The sequence below is a fragment of the Cervus canadensis genome, chromosome 3, assembly GCF_019320065.1.
Source record: "Cervus canadensis isolate Bull #8, Minnesota chromosome 3, ASM1932006v1, whole genome shotgun sequence".
Taxonomy (NCBI): domain Eukaryota; kingdom Metazoa; phylum Chordata; class Mammalia; order Artiodactyla; family Cervidae; genus Cervus; species Cervus canadensis.
This window is the reverse complement of record NC_057388.1, coordinates 10,129,967-10,156,026: the sequence shown is the minus strand read 5'-3', so window position 1 is coordinate 10,156,026 and position 26,060 is coordinate 10,129,967. Positions and strand designations below refer to the sequence as shown.

Here is a 26,060-nt window from a genome sequence, read left to right as displayed (position 1 = left end):
GCTGCCCCGTGGGAGGCGGAGCAGGGCTGGCCCCAAAGGGGCTCCTCCCGATCCCCAGCCCCTGCATTTCTCCAGCCACCATCATCATAGCAGCACTCTGAACAAAATCTGTCCAACGATAAACTGGGAAGTGGTTGAACTAGATGAGGCTTGGTCTAGTTCCTGATTCAGTTATTTGACTCAGTCAACATTAGGAATTCTACTCATTCAGTTGTGTGTGTGAGTGTGCACGCTCAGTCATGTCTCTTTATGACCCAATGGACTGTAGCCCACCAGGCTTCTCTGTTCATGGAATTTTCCAGTCAAGAATACTGGAGTGGGTTGCTATTTCCTTCTCCAGGACATCTTCTTGATGCAGGGGTCAAACCTGTGTCTTCTGCGTCGCCTGCATTGGCAGGAGATTCTTTACCACTAGCGCCCCCAGACTCAGTTCCCTACTAGTTAATGTTAAATAAAAACGTTCCAGGAGTCAGAACTCAGTGCTGTAAACCTCCTGAGATTTGAAGTAGAGAGAGCTGGATCTGAGACCTTGCCTGTCAAACCACCTCATCTTTAGAGACAGGTCCCCAACAGCTGAAAGGTTATGGGGAGAAGTATCAAAGGTAATGCAAAAAAAGAGAGAGAGAAAGCCTTCTGAAGTTGCCAACACTCAATCTGCAGAGATAAAACTTTATTTGAGGCATGAAGCAATATACTGAAGGAGCTGAGTCATGCATAAGTGGGTCCTTACTCCCATAATCACACATCAGATGCTCTCTGTCCTCTTAAAAGGGGTGTGTGGTGCACAGGGATGCGAAGCATGCAGCTTGCAGACAAGACCGCATCTAGGTGAGCGCTTAAGAAAGTCTCCTTTAAATTTCACTGTTATTCCTTTAAAAGGCGGTTGGTTTTATTTCGGAAAACGACAACAAAGGACCTCTTCCACTGAGGGGGAAGTGTCTCCCCAGTTATTCATGAAATAATGCAGCTGCCTTTCTCTTTAAAGGGATTCTTGTCTTCTGGAATTCCTTTCACCAGAGGATCCTCTCTAGAACGTTCTTCAATATAGTTCTTTATTTCTTCTGAACATTTAGACACCTGAAGGAGAAAGGAGGAAAGAAAAGAAGAAAGAAAGAATCAGGGCATTGTTCAAACCTTGTCACCACACTTTAGTGAAGTTAACATAATTGGGTACAACCAGCATTTTAAAAATCAAATAGAATTGATGAAAATATTAGAGTGTAGCACAGAGCCTATATAATATATATGAATGATACAGCCTATGTGAAATAGATTTCTTACTACAGTAGCATTAAGAAAGTTTGAAAGTCACTGTATTAAAAATATTATCCCCAGCCATTTCTATCCACTATGTCTCATATGATTTCCTTCCTCTGCTAAAATATGATGATGACAGCTCCGTGATATTTGAGGAACTGAAACACACTCCACTTTCAATGTCCCATGCTAATGAATTGTTGCAGTCCAGCTACTCCCCAAAAGTTTCGGGGTGTTTCCTGCAAAAATTCTCACTTTACTGAGTATGTGTCAGGTTCTTCAGTTTCACAGAATGATAGAAGCATTGGAGAAAGTCTGATCTGGAAAAGTGAAAGTTGCCCCAAATTTTCCCCACCCCACTGGTGACACCCCCATGCCCCTTCATCTCCCCCCAACCCTCCACCTGTGTTTCTGTGCAGAACTGATCATAAGAAAAGGCTTATCTGAGGCTTGTGTTTATGTAAGTAGTGTAAACTTTTTCTGAGTGGAGAAAAGATTGAACAGTTTCTTCAAAAAGTCTATCCTTAAGAGAGTTTATAAGGGTGATATAAAAAATAGGGGAGTAAAAAGAAAAGGAGGGAAAAAAAGATTACTGCTTAATGAAGATCTGCATTAACTAGTAAGAAATAAGAAGTAAAAATTATAGAAGTTCCAGAAAATTCTAATGGAGTCCTCTTAAAACTAGGCAATGTTTCCACTGATTCTGTTATCTAGATTAGTAATCTCCAAACTGTTTCAGTGTTGATCACTAAAAAATGTCTGCATATGCATCCTAGAATGTACATAATTATTCAATTACGCTTAAGTGAAGTTACTGTGTTAATATATCATGTATAACCATAAAACATAAACTAGAAATTATTAAAAGATCAGACTTTAAGGTAACCAAAAATACATCATTTTGTAATATACACACATATCAAATCACTATGTTATATGCCTAAAATTATTAACACAATGTTTCATATCTATTGCATTGCATTAAAGTTAAAAAAAAGATAAAAAATGTTTTACTCCCACACCTCAAAGATTTCTTGGTACATCAGTGTGGAGGCCTCTGAAAATAAAATTTAAAACTAGGCAACACAGTTAAAATGTGGCAAAATAAAATCTTTACAAGTATCATTCTCTCGGGTAACCTTTGAGGACAATCATTGTGCAGGCATTGTAAGTGAATTCTCAGAGGTGATGACGTAAGTATCCATAAGCTGGGCTCTGTGACCACAGAGAAATTTGCAGATAAGACTCATGTTGGGACCTCCCTGGCAGTGCAGTGGTTAAGACTGCCTTCCAATGCAGGGAGTACAGGTTTGATCCCTAATTGGGGAGCTAAAAGCTCACATGCTTCCTGGCCAAAAAACCAAAACATAAAACAGAAGCAATACTGTAACAAATTTAATTAAGACTTTTAAAAATGGCCCACATCAAAAAAGAAAGGCTAAAACGTAGTTAGAAAAAAATTAGACTCATGTTTCCCTAAATGGTATCTGTTACAGAGCCTTCTTCATTAAGTGTCCAAAAAGATGTGTAATCTCCAAGAGTGAACAATGGCTTCTCTAATGTATTTCTTTCCATGATCAAGAGAATAGGTTTGAACAACAATTAGCTACAAGCCAGAATTCAGCCTGTGAATTCTGTATCTTTGGCCTGAGCAGAACACACAGCTCAGATATTAACAGTTTATTGACTAGGCATCAGAAGATGTGTGTCTTAGTGTTTTAATAATATTTCTATCATTATCTCTGGGGTCTTAAATAAGGGGCTAGTTAGCCTCCTTGGAATTCAGGTTGGTTTTTTTAATCCTTCAGAGTGAGAGGGTTGAATTATCTCTAAGAGCCATAATGGTTTTCTAGCATGAACATGTTATAATTCAAAGTGCATAATAAAATGGTGGAATCTTACTATTAGGACTTAGATGTTTCTCCTTCTGTCCTCTGAGGTTTCCCTGAAAGTTTTCTCCCCTCTGCTCCTTCTCCCCAAGAAAGTCACTCCAGCCGGATGTGTCCCTACAGAGTGGAGGTGGAGAGCTGGAAGGGGGCAATTGCTAATGAATGATCCCTCTAACTTCCACACAGTCTGCTGCATCTAGTGAAATGTGCAAGTGTTAAGTCGCTCAGTCGTGTCCAACTCTTTGCAACCCCCATGGACTCCTCTGTCCATGGGATTCTCCAGGCAAGAATACTAGAGTGGGTTGCTATTCCCTTCTCCAAGGGATCTTCCCCACCCAGGGACTGAACCTGCATCTCTTGAATCTCCTGTGTTGGCAGGCAAGTTCTTTACCACTGTGCTCCCGGGAAGTCCAACGATAGGAGAGATGAGAAATCCCAGACGACTAGGGTAGCAGTAATGATGCGGAAATTACTTCCTGCGTTTCTGGTGCCAGCGAAGGGGCACAGAACCGAGCAAGACTTTATTTCCTAAGTGGTTTAAGAGACTGCCCTACATCGGAATGATTTATAACTATATAATTCATTGTCCTCTTTACTGGTAGTTGTTATTAGAAGTGTGGCCAGACCCAGGTCTCCCGCATTACAGGCAGATTCTTTATCAGCTGAGCTACCAGGGAAGCCCTAACTGCATCTAGACCCTTGCCCAATTTCTAATTTGAAGCTTTAGGTAAGTGGAGGACACATCTCTTTTTTCCCCCCTATAAGTTCTGCATTGTGATACAATATTAAAATATTCCAACCCAGGCACAGACAACGCTTTACTTCAATCCATGCAACTCTGTTTAATATGTAACCTCTAAGATTCGTTGTGTCAAGAAGATCTAAGTGGCTAACAGATGGGCTTTGCCATACACAAAGTGGGTCTCTTAAAAGTTTCAAGAAACAAGCCTATTCACTTTGTCCTATAACTTTGCTTTTTCTTTTAAACACAGCAGTATTTTTAAAGCTACAAAAACTTTCAACATGTACAGAAAGGACTTTGAACTTCAAAATTCTGGAAGACTAGGGATTTGGAAGTTACATATTACATTTGAGAAAAGAAATGTATAAAAAATAACTCCCTCAAAAGTCTGCATCTTCCAAATATCACTCAAAATGTGCCTTCTGAGTAAAAAGACTCTTGTCACGAATAGAGTTATCATAACTAAAGTAGGAAGATAAGTGAACATATTCACCATACCTACTTCCTTTCCATTGTTTTTCTTGACTTTTTCTAGTATTAAACCACAGAGATATAAAGTCAGTTTAACTTCTTCTTGCTGGGGAGAAAGAACTACATCATTTATCTTAAAAAATCTATCCAAAAACCTTTTCCTGGACTACAGGTTGCCTGATTGAGGAAAAAGGGAAGGAATGAAGGCCTGTATAACCAGTAAAAACTTGAAATAAAAATGACAAAGTCTCCAACAAATTTCAGGGGAGACTTCTGAACACCGGCGCATACATTCTCACAAAATCTGGATCACTTCAGTGGTCTCTAAAATTTCTAATCATAATCACAAAAAAAGAATGTTTGTATGCAGTATTAATGTATTTATTTATTAATGTTATTTATTTCTAAATAAACACAGATAATACTGTGTAGGTATTAGTTCACTGTGCATACTTACAAAGCATAAAGTGGAAATGATAAAGGGAAGAAGTTTATAAACAAAGATGGATACTGTAACAGTTTGCTCCCAAGCCCCAGCGGACTGCTCATCACACACTTCTTGGAGACCCCTGATGAAGACTCAAAACTAGATAATTCAAGACACATTATGATTAAGAAAGCCAAAACCAAAACAAACAAAAACTCCTCCAACTTTTAAAAGCTATTCTTTCCCATTATGAAAAAGATCAAGGAACTAAGTAGCCATCTGCTTTTCCCTACAGCTTGGGTTTTTAAAATCAACTGTCTAATAGCTGGCAGAATTTCTCGCTTGTTCCCCTCATTCTCAAACATTTGGCTTTAAATTACTCATGAGATCCTTGCTCTCTCCTTAACCTCCTATGATCTCCCCACATCAACAGGCAATTCTCAAGCACCACCAAAGCCCCCTTCAAAAGAAGCTGCAGAAAAAGCAAGAAAAGAAACAAACAGTTCCCCCCATCCACCCACCCACCCACCCAAGAGTCAAGAATCTGTTTTACTACAACAAACTAGACAACACCGATCTTGGTTCATTTCACAGAAGGAAATATCCCGGGACATCCAACTTGCCTGCTGTCTCTGCAACTTAACCTCTTTGCGAAGTTGCTCAACTTCCATCTTCAGCTTTTCCTTTTCTGGCAGATCTTCGATGTGAAGGGCCGGCATTTTCGCCCGAGAACTGGACTCAGGGGCAGCTCTGGAAGTGGAGCGGCTGCAAGTGCAGCAAACCAGGGCGCGTCCCGAACTAACAGCGCTGCCTGCGCGCCCCGCCCGCGCAGAAGGTGACCGCCTCTCCCAGCGGCGGTCCCCAGCGCCCCGACGAGATCCCCTCACGCCAGCCCACCCGAGCGTCCCAGGGTCTTAAAGCTCCTGCCCTTTTGGTCAGGTCCCCACAACACCAGGAGATCTGCCCCTGGGAGCCCGGGGAGCGTTGAGTTTGCAAAGGCGGCCCGAAGACGCAGAGAGGCTGCGCGCTGAGCGGGCTCCCGCGGGGATGCTGGTCCGACCCGCCCGGGCTCCCGACCCTGCCACGCCCGCGGGAGGACCGGCCAGGGCTGGGGCCCAAGGCTAGGAGTTGAGCTAGTCCACTTTCCTGGAGAAACAACAAAAGTTTTACTTTTTGTTCCTTCCCCACCCCCTCTTTTCCCAAGTCACATCCGGGTTTTGTTCTTGAAGCAAGAAAAGGAGGACGCTACCAGGCAGGAAATAACGGCCCTTCACTTCTCCAAGAGTTTCAGAAATACACAGCACGTAACTTTCCCCCCAGCTACACACGTTTACTGTGGGGGAATGCGGACGCTTAAGAAAAGGCCCAAGAGGAAAACGAAACTGAGCTATCTTCTCAGAAATGCACAACACATCTGTTGATGTGAACACAACCAGTCTGCTAAATGCTTGAAATGCATTTACAAATTTGGGATAAAAAAGGGTTTGGGGATGTCAATATTGTTTATAGCTCTGACGTTAATAAACTGGCATCCTCAACAGCAGGGATTTTATTCTTTTTTCAGGGGAATAATTGTAGTGTTTGAAGTATAAGCGGATGGTCCTGGAGAAGATAGAAGTAGAAATTTTAAAGCCCTACCAGAGTGAAGTAAGCCAGAAAGATAAAGACCAATACAGTATACTAACGCATATATATGGAATTTAAAAAAATGGTAACCATAACCCTATATGCAAAACAGAAAAAGAGACACAGATGTACAGAACAGACTTTTAGACTCTGTGGGAGAAGGCGAGGGTGGGATGTTCTGAGAGAATAGCATTGAAACAAGTATACTATCAAGGGTGAAACAGATCCCCAGCCCAGGTTGGATGCATGAGACAAGTGCTCGGGGCTGGTGCACTGGGAAGACCCAGAGGGATCCGATGAGGAGGGAGGCGGGAGGGGGGATCGGGATGGGGAACACATGTAAATCCATGGCTGATTCATGTCAATGTATGGCAAAAACCACTACAATATTGTAAAGTAATTAGCCTCCAACTAATAAAAATAAATGAAAAAAAAAATCAAAAAAATAAAGCCCTACCAGAAAGTATTTCTCCATTCCCTATCTGTCAAGGTTTGGATGACACTTGACACCAAGGGTTTTGAATTTCTGGCTCAAGCACCTTCCTGTATGTTTGCAGTGGATCCACTTAGTTTTGGTTGTTCCACTTCTGGAAAGCCATATGCATCTAGCTGCTACTTTGTAAAGCCAGAAGAATGATGTGACAAATGTTTGCCTCCCATACAAAGTTTCCCTTTAACTGTCTAAAACCTTGTTAATGATGCTCAAAAGACTAGAAGAAAAATGAAGCATGAAGAAAGGAAAATAAAGTATCTCAAGTGATGGGATGCGTATTTCCTTCTCCCCAGAAATGACCCCCTGCCTGTAGAGTCAAATTCAAGTTGAATGGACATGGGGAGAGGGGAGGAGAGGGTGAGATGTATGGAAAGAGTAACATGGAAATTTATATTACCATATGTAAAATAGATAGCCAACGGGAATTTGCCTTATGACTCAGGAAAGTCAAACAGGGGCTCTGTATCAATTGAGAGCCGTGGGATGGGGAGGGAGACAGGAGGGAGTTTCAAAACGGAGGATATATGTATACCTATGGTTGATTCATGTTGAGGTTTAACGGAAAACAGCAAAATTCTGTAAAGCAGTTATCCTTCAATAAAAATTAAATTAAAAAAAATTCAAGTTGAGTGGAGGCATTAACTGAGTATCTTCGGGTACTTGGCCTTAGACACCATAGTCATTCTCTGTTTTGTAAGCAAAGGTTTTTTTGTTCATAATTCCTCACTAGGCTCCACCCACTTATCCTCATTGAATATATTAGAATGAAAAGAATCTTTGATGAGTACTCACGAGTTCCAGGGCAGAAGGCAATGGCAACCCTCTCCAGTACTCTTGCCTGGAAAATCCCATGGATGGAGGAGCCTGGTGGGCTACAGTCCATGGGGTCGCGAAGAGTCAGACACAACTGAGCACTTCACTTTCACTTTTCACTTTCATGCATTGGAGAAGGAAATGGCAACCCACTCCAGTGTTCTTGCCTGGAGAATCCCAGGGACGGGGGAGGCTGGTGGGCTGCCGTCTATGGGGTCGCACAGAGTCGGACACGACTGAAGCGACTTAGCAGCAGCGGCAGTATGAGTTCCAGTCCTTGCTCTGCCACTGGCCATCACTAGGAAAAGTCGTTTATTTTCTTCTGGAGTTTGGTTTTCCAATTTGTGAGATGTGTGATGGAGTAAGGGAGGGGTGAACTAGCTAAAGTGCGTTTCATTTCTAACTGTTGTTATGTATCTACATCTGATAAACCACTTTCACAAAGAAATATATTTAGGAGCTTCATTTTTTGTATTTGAAATACCACACATTCTAGGAGCTCCCAGGCTCAACATTAGAAGAACTGCGGGAGTTTTCCCTGTTAGCAAGCAATGAGCCAAGACAAGAAAACCGAATCTGTCTCCAGAACTGATTCTTTTTTTTTTATTTTTATTTTCCCCATTGCTTTAATTTAAAAGCTTGGTTAAAAATAGCTTAAATAAGTTAGTGAAAGTAAGTTAATGTGGCCTGAATTAAATAAGCTCAGCACCCAAATTAAATAGGTTGGTTAAGTAAATTAATGTATGCCTGTTCCAAATCATAAAAGTAGGGTTATTTTGGCCTGGAAATTTCTTCCCTGTGAAATCATCTAGTTGCCTGCAGTGATAGTTATAAAACCATAATGGTTCTTTAACTTTTTCCACAGTATTATCAGACTTAAATTAGAGATGAAGTGCATATTAGTATACCTAAAAATTCATAGTTTTAATCAAATTCACATGCCAAAATCATATTAAGTAAATTGATTACACTAAAATGCGTTGGGAAATGCTGAAATCTCATGATTACACAGCATTCTGAAAAATGTTTTGTTGTTGTTGTTTGATTTTAAATGGTAAAATGATGGGTACTTAAAAAAAAAAAAAAAAGCAGGTAGCTCCCTATTCCTAAGAATGGCATTCATCTCCCAGAGAGCAACCATGGTAAGCAATTTCTCATGAATTCTCAAAAACATAATTTGTCAAGCAAAGATTTTGAATAGACAAATGTTAAAGTCCATTATTAATTGTATCCAACTGTAGTGTTGATTTTTACTTGTATCTGTTACTTCTAATACAAGTTGTTTTGCAAAATATTATGTGTAGGAATCATTCTTCAGTGAAGATGACAGACATAACCAGAAACAAACCTCTATCATCAGCCCACTGTCTTCCTGACAAATGTTTTAAAGAATGACCAAAAAAAAAAAAAAATTAACCATGTCGTTATTTTCACTTTTAAAGTATAAAAGAGCAAAGACTATGACATATGTACCTTGACATACAAAGAAAAGGAAAAAAGTTCTTTGACTTTTTTTCTAATGTATGCTGTTAAAAATCCATATAAAGAAAAGTCTATAAGAAAATACTGAAGTTAGTTTTATTGGAGTTGATTTAATACTAAAGAAAATGAAGTTGCTCAGTCCTGTCCGACTCTTTGCGACCCCATGGACTGTAGCCTACCAGGTTCCTCCATCCATGGAATTTTCCAGTTAAGAGTACTGGAGTGGGTTGCCATTTCCTTCTCCAGGGGATCTTCCCGACCCAGGGATCGAACCCAGGTCTCCTGCATTGCAGGCAGACTCTTCACCATCTGAGCCACCAGGGAAGTGATTTAATACTAACTTGAGCTCAAAAAAAGCAGGGTTCTTGTTTTGCCTTGTAATTTTTATAAGACATGGATCCTCTCTGCATCTATTTTGTAGGTATAGATAAAATTAGGTTATCTCCCAAATTCTGCCCTTCTAAAATTTATAAAGTAAATGGTGTCTCTTTAGGTCATTAAAGTGATTGTTTCTTTCAGGAAAATATTTAACCCACATTTGATGCACTCGGTTCATTTGATATTGGTTCAATTTACTATAACATAAGATTCCTCTTCTAAATAAAAAGAATAGGAAATCACAGGATGACGAGGTCTGATGCTCCAATTTTCATTCATAGTTACTTATGATTCATGGTATCAGAATGATTTATCAATCTTGTCCATAGAAGACTTTAATTTCTACTGCATATAATTGGTCATTTTCATTACTCAGTTTACTGTTTTCCTTGTGGCAATATATTCTTTGAAGAATTTAAGAAGTTTGAAATTAGCCTTGTTTGGAAATCTGGCTAAAATCAAATCAATCCAAATTAAAATAACATTGAGGTTTTTTCTTTTTTTCTTTTTTTTTTCTGGCTAAAATTTAAACTCACTTATGTGTACAGAACATCAAAGTTCAAGTATCTCAAATGACATAGTAAGAATGTGTACTTAACCCATTTCCACTAATATTAGGAAGTTCTGTTGAAGAGCCAAATACTAAGACTCTGGAGCATTTTTTTGTTCATTCCTTTTGTAATCCCTGACCCTGAAGTAATTTCTGAAAAAAACCCAGAGTCACTCACCACCAGATGTAGTTTTGTAGGCTGAGAAACAGTCATGATCTTATTTCTCTCTTCCTGGACCATCTTTCTCTGTATTTCCTTCCTATCATTTTTATTGTATTCAAATTTCTGCTGACAATCTGTATTTTGAAGCAACAGGAATTTTTAGTCTCTGGTTGGTTTCATCCATTAGATAAGCCAACAGGAAAAATTATCCCATATAAAAAGCACCGCCCTTTCCTGCTTTTAATTGAATTAAACACTTATTATGTTAATTAAACTGTAGAGACAATTTATTAGTTGGCATGGTAGTTTCAAAGATGAACAGAGCTTCTGGCTTAAGAAATTTACAGTATAGCATTAATCCTAAGACAACCATATACGTTATAGTAAGAGAAAGCAAGGTTATGTTAAATGAATCAGGAGATATACTCTGGGGATGGAGTGAGCAACAAAGAGAGTTTTTAGTGACCTTAAAAGAGGAGTAGGATTTATTACCTTTTACCTATATGTTTATCTCCTATCTAAGTGATTTAAAATAGTCACATAAGGATCCATCTTAATCCATTTTACAAAGTTCACACGTTGAAATTACTTACCTGAAGTTCTCAACTAGAAAGTGGATTAGTCAGGGTTTTAATTTCAAATCATCTGGCTTCCATATCTATTTCCAGTTGAGAGATGAACGGTAAGGATGTTGTTAAAACTATACATGTCAGTAAATGCCAAAGCCAAGACTTTGTTTTTTTTTTAATCAGGAAAAAAAAAAAAGATATATGGAACACTTAACGAACATTAAGTGGCACACAGAAAAAGACCCTAGAGACAGACCACAATTAAACAAATAGATAAAATATGTAGGATGCTAGAAGATGATGGGTGCTATGGAGGAAAATTAGAATAGGAAAGGGAGATGGGCAGTACTGGGGGGGAGGGGTGTTGGAGAGGGTTTTTATTATTTTCCACAGGGGGGAGAAAAGCCTCTGCAGAGGAAAAAAAGATGAGACTACTGTAGTCTATCTTTGAATCCCTTAATATAAAAAGCATATTATATAACTGGGCTTCCCAGGTGGATCAGTGGTAAAGAATCTGCCTGCCAATGCAGGAGACCAGAGTTCAGTCCCTGAATCAGGAAGATCCCCTGGAGCAGGAAATGGCAACCCATTTCAGTATTCTTGACTGAGAAATCCCATGGACAGAGGAACCTGGCGGGCTACAGTCCACAGGGTCACTGTAATAGCTGAACACGACTTAGCAACCAAATAACAATAACAACGTCATGTAACAGGGGAGAACCTTTTGTATTCTATCAATACAAAAGAGTTAATCTCTAAGGGGATGTTACCTGTGAGCTGAAATTACACAAAATGGCCAATCTCTGGGAACCCTGCCTCCCAGGTAATGAGCATTTAGGAAAAATACTTTTGTTTCGCTTACAGGACGGATCCTGACCAGGCCCACCTGCGGATGACTGCAGGAAGGAAGACATTAACACATCCTCTCCAGAGGCTGACGGGAACCAGGAAACGTTTGACTTTACTCACTCCCCTTTAGTATCAAAGAACCCTGAATTCTAACTCAGGCAAGATGGTTCTTTGGAGTACAAGTCCACCATCTTCTTGGTATACTGGCTTTTTGAATAAAGTTGCTATTCCTTGCCCCAATAACTCTTTTCTAGATTACTGGTCTGCTCTGCGGTGAGCAGTATGAGCTTGGACTCGTTTGATATGTGTTAAGAAAAAGGGGCTGAAAAAAAAAAAAGAAAAAGGGGCTGGACAAGAGTCAATAGATCTTTGTTGAGCACTTACTCTGGTCAGAGTAGGAGGTCACTGTGCTAGGAGCCAAACCTGAAACAACTTTTGTGTGCGTGCATGCTCAGTCATGTCCGACTATTTCTGACCCCATGAACTATAGCCCCCAGGTTCCTGTGTCTATGGGATTTCCCAGGCAAGAATACTGGAGTGGGTTGCCATTTCTTCTTCTAGGGGATCTTCTTGACCTATGTGTCTTTTGTCTCCTGCATTGGCAGGTGAATTCTTTACCACTGTTCCACCTGGGAAAGCCCTGGGAACAACCTTTAGATTCCCTCGCAGACCCAAAGGTCTTTTACCTTGTTTTTAAAAGGATGACAGTCAATTAGCATTTCTAAGTATTCTGATGTTGACGTATTCAAAAACAGCACTGTACATGTGGGCTAGCAACAACAACAACAAAAAACACTAACAACAAAAATAGTTTCCGAGTTGGAGTAAAAATAGTTTTCAAGTTAACATTTGTCATTTGTTACAGAAGCATGGGCAAGTTATCTCTTAGTCATCAGCACAAAGATGGTGAAATCTGTTTTATGAAAACTCAGTGAGATGCCAGGAAGAAACTGATTAGGAAGATAGTGCAGGTGATAGCTATTATTCTATTGTCTTTACACTGCCATAGAATAAAAGGACTATAGTGGGGAGTCTTCATGGGGAGGGCAGGGTATAGCATGTATCTTGAAGAATTCTGAATATTTTGTCTAGTTCTGCTTCCAGTAATAATACTGGTTAACACATTGGATCTTATTACATGCCAGACATTATGTTAAATACTGTAGTTAAACTGGTATATTTTGTTGTTGTTCAGTCCCCATGGCCTGCAGCACGCCAAGCTCCTCTGTTCTCCACTATCTCCTGGAGTTTGCTCAAATTCATGTCCATTGAGTCGGTGATGCTATCTCACCATCTCATCCTCTGCTGCCCCCTTCTCCTCTTGCCTTCAATCTTTCCCGGCATCTGGGTCTTTTCCAACGAGTTGGCTCTTCATATCAGATGACCAAGGTATTGAAACTTCAGCTTCAGCAACAGTCCTTCCAGTGACTACTCAGGGTTGATTTGCTTTAGGATTGACTATAAAGGGAATTCATTATCCCTATTCTACAGTAGAAAAAACTGAGATTTAGAAAGATTAAGTAATTTATCCAAAGTCAACTAGGCAGTAAAGTGCCAGAGCCAGACCTTTCTAGTTTCTCATAACTCTTATACATGTGCTGCTTAAATCCACCGTGCTCCATGACCACAGACAGAACTCTTAATCCAGCTGGGATTCTGGGGAAAAGTCGTGCTATTGCTGACAAGTACAATTGGTAATAATGTAGAAAGAGGTTATATTAAAACCATTGCTGCTGACGAGGGGTTCAGAAGGGGATACAAAAACCATAGCGTCAACAACAAACATCTCCAGAGCACACATTCTGCCAATATAGGTCTTCCATGACTCAAAAGAATAGACTTCCTAATCCCCTAAGGAAGAGAAAGGTTGAGGAAAATGTAGGTCTAACCAGGAAATTTCTAGGTGGAATATTAAGGAGGTTGAAAGGGTAATGGAGAAACATAAAAACATTTAGTATATGCTGGCATCCAGAATAATACAAACTCATTATAAAACAGATCATTGTTAAAGAAAGGGATCAATCAATATTTGTTATCAATTATGTGTTAAACCCTGTGGTAAGTACTTTAAGAAAACCATAGACTTACACATTATCACATTCCAAATTTTATTAACCACTTATAATTTTAAAATTTATGTATATGCTTAACCATATTATTACATATGACCAAACATTAGTACATCATTAAAGCTCAAGATGTTCCACGGGATTTAAAACATTTTTTTTTCTTATGAGATCACACAGCCTCCTTTGAGCTCCTTGAAGGGATTTTTGTCCTCTGGTATACCCTTTACTAACGGATCCTCCCCAGATCTTTCTTCAACATAATCTCTGACTTCTTCACAACATTTGGACACCTTAAAGGAAAAAAGAAAGAGATGATTCATTTGGTTTAATAGAGAATACTGCAGAATCCAAGAATGCATTTATAATAATCATTTTGTGTGTGTGTTCTATCTTTTTAATGTGCTTATGCTTTCTGCCAATGCACTCATACTTTGTACGAGAGAAGAAGAAACATTGACAGCGCTCCCTCCTCTGTCCTTGTGGATATCTTCCAGCTAAGGCTAATCAGCTGGCCAAACTCCAGCTAAGGGTTCTCAGCAGATACTGCCTCCAGCCTCTTTAAGGGAGACGGGATCCAGGGATCAGAACACAGCTGACAACACAAGTCAAGAATGTTACCAGAGTAAGCATTGATTAAATGTTTTTCCTCATTCCAAAAATGTGACCTGTGAAGGTGGTAGGGAATGAATAATTGTTAAATTCCAGGCTTATCACCACTCCTGGATTCTCAGAAGCATACACTTGTAATTTTATTTTAAGCTTGTCTAATGATTGATCATGATTGTGAACTTGAAGGTAAGTTCCAAAGGGACCTCTGGCTGACTTGTTCACATGTATCACAGGCATCTAGAACAGAACCTATTTATTTGTGTGTGTGTATGTGTGTGTTCAGTCATGGCTGACTTTTTGCAACCCCATGGACTATAGCCTGCTGGGCTCCTCTGACCATAGAATTTTCCAGGCAAGAATACTGGAGTGGGTTGCCACTTCCTACTCCAGGGGATCTTCCCTCCCCCACATCTCCTGCACTGTCAGGAGGTTCACTATGTGACCTGGGAAGACCCCTACATTTTACTGGTATTCAGTAAAAAAAATAATGGCTGAACCAAATCATTTGTTTTGTTTATGAGCTTGCTCCTTAGTCATCTGCAAAATTATGATAATGACTTCGTGAAAAATCAGGCTTTAGTATTTTAATTAATGGGCTGAGTCAAAGCCTGTTAATGTACCATGTAACATACTGTTCAGAGAGAGGCAGAGTTCTATACATGTGTAAATATAAGTGTGTGTGTTGTGTATATGTATACATATGCATATACAAACATGGGACCACGTTATTCATTCCTTTTAATTGTCAACTTGTTTTGTTTTCACTTAATATATCATCATGACATTAACACAAAGCTGTTTTATTGTTGGCAGTCCATGAAGTAACCATTCGGCAAGTTATCTAAGGAATTTATTGTTTTGTTTTAATAAAATCTTCATGCCATTTTTTCATGGAACTTCTAAGCAACATCAGACAGAAGACTTAAAATGACTTATAACTCTGCAAACTCATTATCTGCACATTAGAACAAATCATTTCTAACTGGGGACAGGGCACTGGTCAGGTGGTCCTTCATAGGACGATACTTGGAGTTTATGCACACATTTGAGCAATATCAATTTGAAATATGCAATGATTTAGAATCACTTTTTTTCCTCCTCAAAATTCAAACTTGAGATTTAGATTCACTTTTTCCCCTTCTTCCAAACACCAGCTCTTTGGGCCCCAACCAGATGTCAGCAATAGGAATCAGTGAGGGTTAGTTTTGACAATGTCTTGTTAGGATCTGAGGATATTGAGGAGCAATAATTACCTACAATCCTATGTGAGTGTATGTGGTTCAAAACTCTAAGTATATAGAGTTTAATACAAGTTTACACAGCATGATGGAAAGAACATGGACACTGGATTCAGGGGATCCCAGGTTTGATTTTATCAGCTGTGTCCTTATTTAAAACAGTTTATCTAAGGTTTAGCTACTTCATCTATGAAATAGAAGGAACACAGGTTGCATTAAATACCTGGCATAGACAGATAGTGAAGCAAATGGTAGCTATTAACTACAAAGACTGCCTTTCGTTTTTGTCTATTACATTCACTTAAAGTCATCACAAATCTTTTCAGAAATTGGATGCCGAGAGTTTGAGTTGTCTTAGTTTGACAATGCTGCTGTTTAGTCGCTAGGCCGTGTCTGAGTCCATGCGACCCCATGGACTGTAAGCTGCCAGGCTCCCCTGTCCATGGGATGGTCCAGGCAGGAATGCTGGAGTGGGTTGCCATTTCCTCCTCCAGGGAGTCTCACAACGCTACCACCTTGATAGCAAGGCTGAGGCATATTATGGATCAGTCTGGTTCATAGATATCAATAATAATTTTTAAAGTAATAGTAATTACCTATTGTTACTATTCCCGTTTTATAGAAGAAGAAATTGGCATAGGTATGTTAGCTAACTTAAGTGAATGTTACATAAGAAGAAAGTTGTGGAGCCGGAATCTGAGTCAGATATGGTTCCTGAGGAGACCCACTTCACCATACTATGATGGACACTATGCCATCCTATGTCAGAGTTCTGGGTTCAGGCCTGGAAAGTTCTGAGTGTGTGTGTGTGTGTTTGTAGTTTTGGCAGTCTGATACTAAATTAAATTGACTTCCAAGAGCAAAGACACATTGAGTTATAGGAAAAGGAACCACAAAGCCTGACAAAATGGGGATGTATGTGATGTTTATCCAAAACAATAATTCCCAGGTGAACCTGTCACAAAGTGAACAGTAAACATGGAGATGACCAAACTGCATATAAAACAATCCTGGCTATATAAATAACAAAACAGCTTTTGGATGTTTCAAGTGTAAAAGAAAAAAACATTAACTCCTTTATCTCAAAAGGAGGATTTTAACTTTTTTGGTGTATGTTCCAAGCTTTTGTGCTGTTTAAAGATTTCATTTTTATCTTTACAACAAAGTATGTTTTGCCGATATGCAAAGGGCAGCAGGGAAGTTTGAGACAATTATAAACACAGAAGAAACCAAAATTCCAACTTTTATTGGGAGTGAGAGTTTTGAGCAAAGTTTGAAGATAATTCAAACTTCTTTTTCCACTTTGGCCTGATAAAACGAGTTCTTTTAAGAAACATGAAATATACTCTTATGACGTGTGGAGGAGTTTTTGTTCTACTGATGTTCCCAAAACAAAGAGATCTGAAAAACGTATCTACATTTTCCAAGCGTCGGTCACTGCTTGTTTGGTGGAAAGCTTTATTTCTTTGCCATTTCTGCTCCTAATGGCAGAGGACTTCGGGTAACGGTTTTTAAGATCTGACAAATGTTTGTAGGAGAAACCAGCGAGTTCTTGTGCCTGACCTCATTTTTATTTTCAAAGAAGGAATAGAATGTACTCATTCATTACTGGCCATGACAATGCTGGAGGGGATGACGTCTTGGCTAAGAGTGTTTGAACAATATCAAATAAAGAGAAACATCAATTTAGTAAAGTAAAAACAAAATGCCTATATGCATTGCTTTACTTTATTGCTTGGCTAAAAAATATGATGTCTCATATTCTTCATTTTATTTTTCTCTCTCCACCCCCTTTTAAAAAATAATCTATAAAAATGTAAACACATTTTTAGTTTAGTGGCCATACAAAAACAAAAACAGGCTAAGGACTGGACTTGGCTTATGGAACATAGTTTTCCAGACTGTTAATTTTAACTCTAAATCAAAAGATAATTATGATTATTAATTTTCTTAATTTCTGATGAATTTTATCTGGACAACTTCTTTTCAACTATACTGAGCTTCTCCAATGAGTGATGTGAAAGAGGAAAAATAATTTTCCCTCTACACTTCTAGGTTCTTAACTGAGATTACTCTGTAATAAGAAAGGCAGATTAACAGGAGAAAAACAAGTTTAAAAACATGTATACCCTCTGCATACAAGGGAGAAACTCAGGAAAACTGAGGAGCTTCCTGAATTAGTCCAAGTCACCACCTTAAATACTACTACAATGAAAGACAAAAGAAGATGGTGGGTGTGGATGACAGGGGTGTGGACAGCCAGTCAAGAGCTTAAGATAATCATCAGACCCTTACCCTAAAAAGTCCCTGGAGGCTCATATGGTAAAGAATCTGCTTGCAATGGAGGAGACTTGCATTCAATCCCTGGGTTGGGAGGATCCCCTGGAGAAGGAAATGGCTACCCACCCCCTCCAGTATTCTTGCCTGGAAAATCCCATGGACGGAGGAACCTGGCAGGCTATATAGTCCATGGGGTCTCAGAGTCGAACACAACTAAGCAACTAACACTTTTCATTACCTTAAAATAATTCATGACAACCTATCCCTTAAGGACAAATATTTCCCTTTCTTATGTCAGAATGCAACCTCTTGGCTATGCCCTTATAAGCCCCTGACTTTCTCTTCCCTGGAACACTCTTCAAGTTTTACCCAAATCTGTCTCCTGAACTGTAATATTTAAGAGCCCCAAATAAACTTTTTGCATTAAAAAAAAAAAAAAAGGATAAAAGAAAAGCACAGTGTCAAAAAAAAAAAGAAAAAAAACAAACAACAGGCCCAAATGAAGTCACTTGTGCTAAGCCCCACATCAACAAACCAAAACTTAATATCTAATTTAACTGCAGTTTCACCGTTTCCCAAGAGTAAACCTAACACACCAGAATTTCCCAGTCTGCATGAGCTAATCTGCATGACAGACCTCCTGCTCTTCCCCCAAAGGAAGTTGCTCCTGCCTGAAATAATTCTTCCCTTGTTTATGACTTCCTTGTCCCGCCCCTTTGTGCCTATAAAAACCTTCCATTTTGCACAGCTCCTTGGTGAGCCTTTCTGCTTGCTAGATGGGATGATGCTCAACTCATGAATTATTTATTAAGGCCAATTATATCTTCAAATTTACTCAGTCACATTTTGTTTTTTAACAACAGTAAACAAGGGGATGGTGGCTAAGGAGATTTAAATCCTTGTGTTCCCCACTGATGAGTTTCTAGAGACTTAAGAGTCATTCTTCTCCTCCTGATACAGAGGATTGAGTGCTTGTATGCATGCTAAATTGCTTCAGTCATGTCCAACTCTTTGCAACCCTATGGACCAAAGCTCACCAGGCTCCCCTCTCCGTGGGATTCTCCAGGCAAGAATACTGGAGTGGGTTTCCATTTTCTTCTTCAGGGGATCTTCCTGACCCAGGGATCGATCTCACATCTCTTATGTCTCCTGCATTGGCAGGCAGGTTCTTTACCACTAGTACCACCTGGGAAGCCCCACAGAGAAGGAGACACCCTTACCAATGGAGATTTCCCTTACAAATAAAATTCAAAAGAGAACAGCAGTTTACCATCATTCTTTCCAGAGTCACTTCTTTCTTGAGTTGGTCGACTTCCATCTTCAATTTGTCCTTTTCTGTCAGGTCCTCAATATTGATCACTGGCATCTTTTGCCTGCTGAAGAAGTAGAAAGTTTTATACACCTGAATTGTTAGACTTACTTCAAGTTAATGAAAGCTAAACTTCCCGTCAGCTGTGAACTTACTAAGTGAACTGTTTGTTTCCACTTCCTTTGATAACCAATTTCTCTTGGATGCTCTCCAAACAATACTAGCCTGTGCACTAGCCCTGAGATTTTAAAGCTTTCTTATAATCTTCACTAATATGATTAAGTATTTAACTCTAAACACCTGCTAGTAGGTTTGTGGGGAGAGGTCAGTTTAGTCAGTATATCATCTTAAATATCCAATGCTCCTCTTTTTCCCTGTTTCTTGGCACAATGTATAAACTTGAGGTTCCAACCCTCATCTCCAACTCCAAAACCCTCCATTATATGACTTATGCCACTTATGTTAGTTTGAGGTCACTGAGGACTGCCCATTAATTCTCTAACTCACTAGAGTATTTAATCTGGTATTAACAGAGAAACACACAAAAAGTATATTATAAGTCCCTTATAAATAATGGATTGACATATGAACCAATAGGATGAAAATACAGCAAACAAATAACCTTGCTAATTAGAATCAAACTAGTATCTCACTTAGATTATACCTGGATTTTTTTTTCCTTTTTGTATGTTACTGTCACAATGAATTGGATAGCTATGATGAGCAAATGCAGCAGGTTAAAGGGGACGTGGTGAGTCTGATCTCCTGATATATACTATAAAAGAATTAGGGCAGTAGCAATATCTTCTTCTTCTTCTTAATTAGATCAGTGGGAAATGGGAAAGATGGCATAATATTTTGGTGATTACTTTATGAACCTGTCTGGAAAATACTTCGTTGTATCCAAGTGGCATCAAGCTTTGTGATCTGTCCTCTTTCGGTCTTGTCTTTCCTTTTGTGTCTCTAATCCAACTTCTATGATGACATATTTTTATGCAAGTTAGATACGCTTGGGTCGTATGTTATTTTAGAAAAGAGCTTAAAGTCATATATAAACATAAAAATATGCTGCTAATCATATGTTAGCAATTAATTTATTTCCTTGCATTTATATAGTATTTTCATTTCCAAAACATTTTTGAAATATTATTTTCCTTCTTAGTTTTATAATTCTCTGTTCTTCCCTGAATAAAAAAGAGTAGTTTAGCCTATTTTTAGGGATAAATGCCTACTGATGCCAACAGAGAGGTAGAAGAGAAAACCCAGTGGATGTGCGTGTCTGTGTGTGAACCACACTCAGTCGTTGTCTGACTCTTTGCAACCTCATATACTGTAGTCTGTTAGGCTCCTCTGTTCATGGGATTCTCCAGGCAAGGCTAATGGAGTGGGTAGCCATTCCCTTCTCCAGGGGATCTTCCTGACCCAGGATCCAACCCCAGTCTCCTGCATTGCAGGCAGATTCTTTATAATCTGAGCCACCAGAGAAGCCCACCCAGTGGATACCCAAAGGCATTATTTCCTATTCTTTTAACTTTCATTTTGCATTCTTTCTTTTGTTATATTCTGCGAATCCCCCTGTGCAATTGTTCGGTATCTGAAAGCCCATTCTCAATTTTATTTTTACCTTCCTTCTCAGCTCCTTTAGGCCATCTGCAAAAATTCACCAGCACATCTGTCTCTCCTGATCATTTTTATTTGTTGACATTGTCCTTTGTACAACTTTTCCCCATCTTGGAAAATGTTTTCCACTTGGCAATGGCTTTGAAGAATCACTTTAGGAACTTGTTGAAACAGATGCCCAACTTACGAGGTTTTGATTTAGGGTAGGGCTTAGAATTTCATTTTCTCTATTGCAGAGAAGCCTTACCCCATATACTGGCAATAAAATGATCATTCACTGGCACTTGCTGTGTGGTCCTGATCAAGCTCTATAACCTCTCTGTGACTCATTTTACTAGGAAATAGGAGCAATAATAGTATCTACATTGTAGATTTCTTTGTTTGAGAAGAATAAAGATGCATAACACTTGGAGCATGGGGCAAGCACTCAGTATGTGTTAGCTGATGTTACTCACTCACTCTGTGCCTCTAGATGTTCAGATTGTGCTGCTATACCTGTCACTGGCTATTATGTGGCTTTACAAATGCTCTTAAAGGCTATCACAGGGACATGATTGAGGTCCTTTAACGCCACGTGTAGTAGACGCTGTTGGTGCCCCTTCCAGACTCCTCTTTCTCTTTCCAGGGTGGGTTATTTATCCCTCTAGCAGCTGTGGGTATTGACACATACCTTTGCTTATGTTTTTCCTTGGCTGATGAAAACCTTCAACTGATGGTATCTGGCAGATGATGACAACTGGCCCCTGTGGGTGTCCTGGAGCAAGTGGCTGCCTGAAGTGGGGTTCTGATAGTCCAGACCACTGCCTCTGGGCTGAAAAGCCTTGAAATAACTGAGCTGAGAGCCTTCCTGAGCGTCCCATGGGTTCAGGATGAAGCTAGACTTCTGAAACTACATCTTTTCATACCTTCTCCTTCTTCATCCTGCTTTCCTCATCAGAGATCTCTCCTGAGCACTGACCCTCAATAAATCACTTGGAAAAGGGTCTCTGTCTTAGGCTCTGCTTCTGAGACGTACTGAAACACAATAGATTATAAGAACCTCTACAACAGCATCCATACCTTTTATAACTATATCCTTACCACTGTGTATTGTTTTGTGTATTGTTCGGATACAGAAAAATTCATGAAGTACTGATAAAGCCACTTACAACCTATGTCAGAAATATTTACCTCGACATTGAGAAAAGTCCAAGATGTTGCAGAGGAGGAAAAATAATTTTCTCTCTACCCTTCTAGTTTCTTGGCTGAGACCACCCTGTAATAAAAGATTAATAGAAGAAAAATGAACAGAAGTTAAGTAACACATATACCTCCTATATACATGGGAGAGACCCAAGAAAACTGAGTAACTCCCCAAATGGCCCAAGCCACCACCTTAAACACTGCTTCCTGCTAAAAACAAAAGAAGATGTTGTGGAAGGGGAGGAGTCAGTTATGGGAGGTGTTCAGGCAAAGCACAGTAAACAAGGGTTATGGGATATGAGTTGCTGTCTTCTCCACTGATAAGAGTTTTTAGAGATTTAGACTCATCCTCCTCTTTCTGGTACAGAGAGGGAGACACCATTACAAATGGTGATTTCCCTTAGAAATATAAGTGTCTCTTATAAAAGAATAACTTCTACTTGGTTTCCATGGCTTCTCAAATAATCAGCTCAAAATACCCCTTATGCCAGAGACGTATTGTGAGGTGGCATCTTATTCTCCCTTCCAGTACCTAACTTCACATTATTAACTAATGATTTCTTAGCTCTAAAATGCTCTGATCCACCATATTTAATAACAATTTAAGCAAGACACACTTCATTTGATGTGAATCTCAGAAGGTGAATCTTCGACAATTTGAGAATGCTTGCCAAATGTGATACCACTATGGAAAAACTCAAACGGTGAAGATCAAAACTCTGACCACCCTCAAGGACACCTAGATACCTAGCAAAACACAGCCTATATTATCCACATGGAGATATATATATATATATGTACATATAATATATATCTCATCTCTCTCTTTATACACACACACACACACATATACACATCTCCATGCTCAGAGTTGTATTGAAGTCAAAGGTTTAAAGCATTTAGATATAGTATCACAGAATTACTTTTTAAAAAGTTTTATTGGAGTACAGTTGATTTACAACGTTATGTTAGTTTCAGGTGTATAGCAAGGTGAACCAGTTATACACACGTATACACCCACTCTTTTTTTATATTCTTTTCCCACATAGGTCACTACAGAGTACTGAGTAGAGTTCCGTGTGTTATACAGCATGGTTCCTATTATCTATTTTTTTATAGCAGTGTGTAATTTTCAACACCAACCTCCCAATTTATCCCCCCACCTTATCCCCTGCTAACCACGTTTGTTTTCTACATCTGTAAGTCTACTTCCGTTTTGCAAAGAAGTTCATTTGTACCTGTTTTTTGACTCCATAAATAAGCAATGCATACGGTATGTGTCTTTCTGTGTCTGATTTACCTCACTCAGTACCACAATCTCTAGGTCCGTCCATATTGCTGAAAAGGGGCATTACCTCGTTCTTTCTTATGACTGAGTAATATCCATTATATATCTGTACCACATCTTTTCATCCATTCATGTTTTGAGGGAATTAGGTTGCATCATGCCTTGGCTATTGTAAATAGTGCTGCAGTGACCACTTGGGTGCATATATCTTTTGGAATTATGGTTTCCTCCAGATATATGCCTGGGAATAGGACTGCTGGATCATATGGTAGTTCTATTTTTAGTTTTTTTTAGAAACCTGTTCTGTACCAATTTACATTCCCACCATCAGTGGAGGCGAGTTCCCTTCTCTCCATAGCGTCTCCAGCATTTATTGTCCATAGATTTTTTTGATGATGGCCATTCTGAGCAGTGTGAAATGATACCTCATTGTAGTTTTGATTTTCATTTCTCTAATAACTCGTGATGTTGAACATCTTTTCATGTGCTTTTTGGTCAGCTTATCATCTCATTACTATTTATCCCATTTGCAGATGAGGCAAAGGGGATCTAGAGAACTGAAGTGCCCAAAATCACACTGTTGGTAAGAGTAGAGCTGGGGTTATAACACAAGTTTTCTGGTTTGTTTTCTGGTCTGGGATGATTTCCATTCTAGCAAACTACTCTCAGTTACCCTCATCAAACTAGCTTAAAAGATTGGATTTGCTTTTCTTTTGTGTACTCCATCACTCCAGAATTACTTAGAGAAAGAAAGCACAGAGTTGACAACCAAGGGCACAAGCCACCTGCACCCCCAGGTCTTCCATGACCTAGGCCATATACCCCGACTTGGAGGTTTGGGCCACCCTCCATGGAAAGTCCTAAGAGGTGCTAGACCAGACTGCTGGACCTGCTACCAAGTATCCCCACCCCAACCTTCACCAGAATATAAAGGGAGGGCGGAAGACTCCTAGAACAAGCTCAGGTAGCAGGTACAGCTAACTCAGGGAAGAAAGATACCCCCGCCAGGTAGAAGATACATCACCTTTTACCTCTTCCCTGCACTACCATCAGAGGAGTTAAGGTCCAAAAACGCCAAGAGGAGTAGAGGAGGGGGACACAGAGCTCCGGTTCTCAGTGGGAGCAATAGTGCCCCCTAGGGGGCCTTTGGAAACTGCCAGATTGTTTATGGTTTTCACTGGGTTTGTAGGTAAGGGTGAAGGATGTTGAGGACAGAACTGTGTAGAGTAGCTTGTTGTTTTAGTCGCTAAGCCATGTCTGACCCTTTTGGGGCCCTGTAGGCTGTAGCCTGCCAGCCTCCTCTGTCCGTGGGATTTCCCAGGGAAGAATACTGGAGTGGGTTTCCATGCCCTCTTCCAGGAATTCTTCCCAACCCAGGGATCAAACTGGCATCTCCTGCATTGGCAGATGGATTTTTTTTTTTTTACACTGAGCCATTGGGCTTCCCAATAGAATTAGAGTAGCTTCAGTTCAGTTCAGTTGCTCAGTCATGTCCGACTCTTTGCCACCCCATGAATCGCAGCATGCCAGGCCTCCCTCTCCATCAACAGCTCCCAGAGTTTACTCAAACTCATGTCCATTGAGTCAGTGATGCCATCCAACCACCTCATCCACTGTTGCCCCCTTCTCCTCCCACCTTTAATCATTCCCAGCATGAGGGTCTTTTCAAATGAGTCAGTTCTTTGTATCAGTTCAGTGCAGTTCAGTTCAGTCGCTCAGTCGTGTCTGACTCTTTGCAATCCCATGAATTGCAACAAGCCAGGCCTCCCTGTCCATCACCAGCTCCCGGAGTTTACCCAAACTCATGTCCATAGAGTCGGTGATGCCATCCAGCCATCTCATCTTCTGTCATCTCCTCCTCCTCCTGCCCCCAATCCTTCCCAGCATCAGGATCTTTTCCAATGAGTCAACTCTTCGCATGAGGCGGCCAAAGTATTGGAGTTTCAGCTTCAACATCAGTCCTTCCAATGAATATTCAGGACTGACTTCCTTTAGGATGGACAGGTTGGATCTCCTTGCTGTCCAAGGGACTCTCAAAAGTCTTCTCCAACACCACAGTTCAAAAGCATCAATTCTTCGGCACTCAGCTTTCTTTATAGTCCAACTCTCACGTCCATACATGACCACTGGAAAAAAACCATAACTCTGACTAGATGGACCTTCGTTGACAAAGCAATGTCTCTGCTTTTTGATATGCTCTCCAGTTTGGTCATAACTTTCCTTCCAAGGAGCAAGCATCCTTTAATTTCATGGTTGCAGGCACCATCTGCAGTGATTTTGAAGCCCCCCAAAATAAAGTAGGTCACTGTTTCCCCATCTATTTGCCATGAAATGATGGAACAGGATGCTATGATCTTAGTTTTCTAAATATTGAGCTTTAAGCCAACCTTTTCACTCTCTTTTCACTTGCATCAAGAGACTCTTTAGTTCTTCTTCACTTTCTGCCATAAGGGTGGTGTCATCGGCATATCTGAGGTTATTGATATTTCTCCCAGCAATCTTGATTCCAGCTTGTGCTTCATCCAGCCCAGCATTTCTCATGATGTACTCTGCATATGAGTTAAATAAGCAGGGTGACAACATACAACCTTGACATACTCCTTTTTCTATTTGGAACCAGTCTGTTGTTCCAGGTCCAGTTCTAACTGTTGCTTCCTGACCTGCATACAGACTTCTCAAGAGGCAGGTTAGGTGGTCTGATATTCCGATCTCTCTTGAAGAATTTTCCACAGTTTTCAATAGAGTAGCTTAGGGTC

General features: G+C 39.9%; 2 protein-coding genes across 8 annotated transcripts in view; both read right to left on the bottom strand.

The window, feature by feature from the left end:
* Nucleotides 1-655: 655 nt before the first annotated feature.
* On the bottom strand, nt 656-6,012 carry GNG11 (G protein subunit gamma 11). The gene is made up of 2 exons (XM_043462615.1): nt 5,410-6,012; nt 656-1,077 (listed from the first exon to the last, which is right to left on the bottom strand). Exons 1-2 carry the CDS (start codon nt 5,503-5,505, stop codon nt 952-954), a joined length of 222 nt encoding a protein of 73 aa, XP_043318550.1. The 5' UTR covers nt 5,506-6,012; the 3' UTR covers nt 656-951.
* A 7,792-nt stretch (nt 6,013-13,804) lies between these two features.
* The window catches only part of GNGT1 (G protein subunit gamma transducin 1), a 265,894-nt gene continuing 253,638 nt past the window's right edge, over nt 13,805-26,060 (bottom strand). For 3 of the 7 annotated variants that reach the window (XM_043462611.1, XM_043462610.1, XM_043462612.1), the window contains exons 2-4: nt 22,005-22,089; nt 19,176-19,281; nt 13,811-14,068 (exon numbers count right to left, since the gene is read on the bottom strand). In XM_043462611.1, coding sequence (XP_043318546.1) covers nt 13,940-14,068; nt 19,176-19,281; nt 22,005-22,012 — 243 coding nt within the window. In that variant the 5' untranslated portion in view covers nt 22,013-22,089 and the 3' untranslated portion in view covers nt 13,811-13,939. Of the gene's footprint in view, nt 14,069-19,175; nt 19,282-22,004; nt 22,090-26,060 lie in introns of those variants that run through there. The other 4 variants (XM_043462613.1, XM_043462614.1, XM_043462609.1 and 1 more) reach the window with 3 other exon arrangements.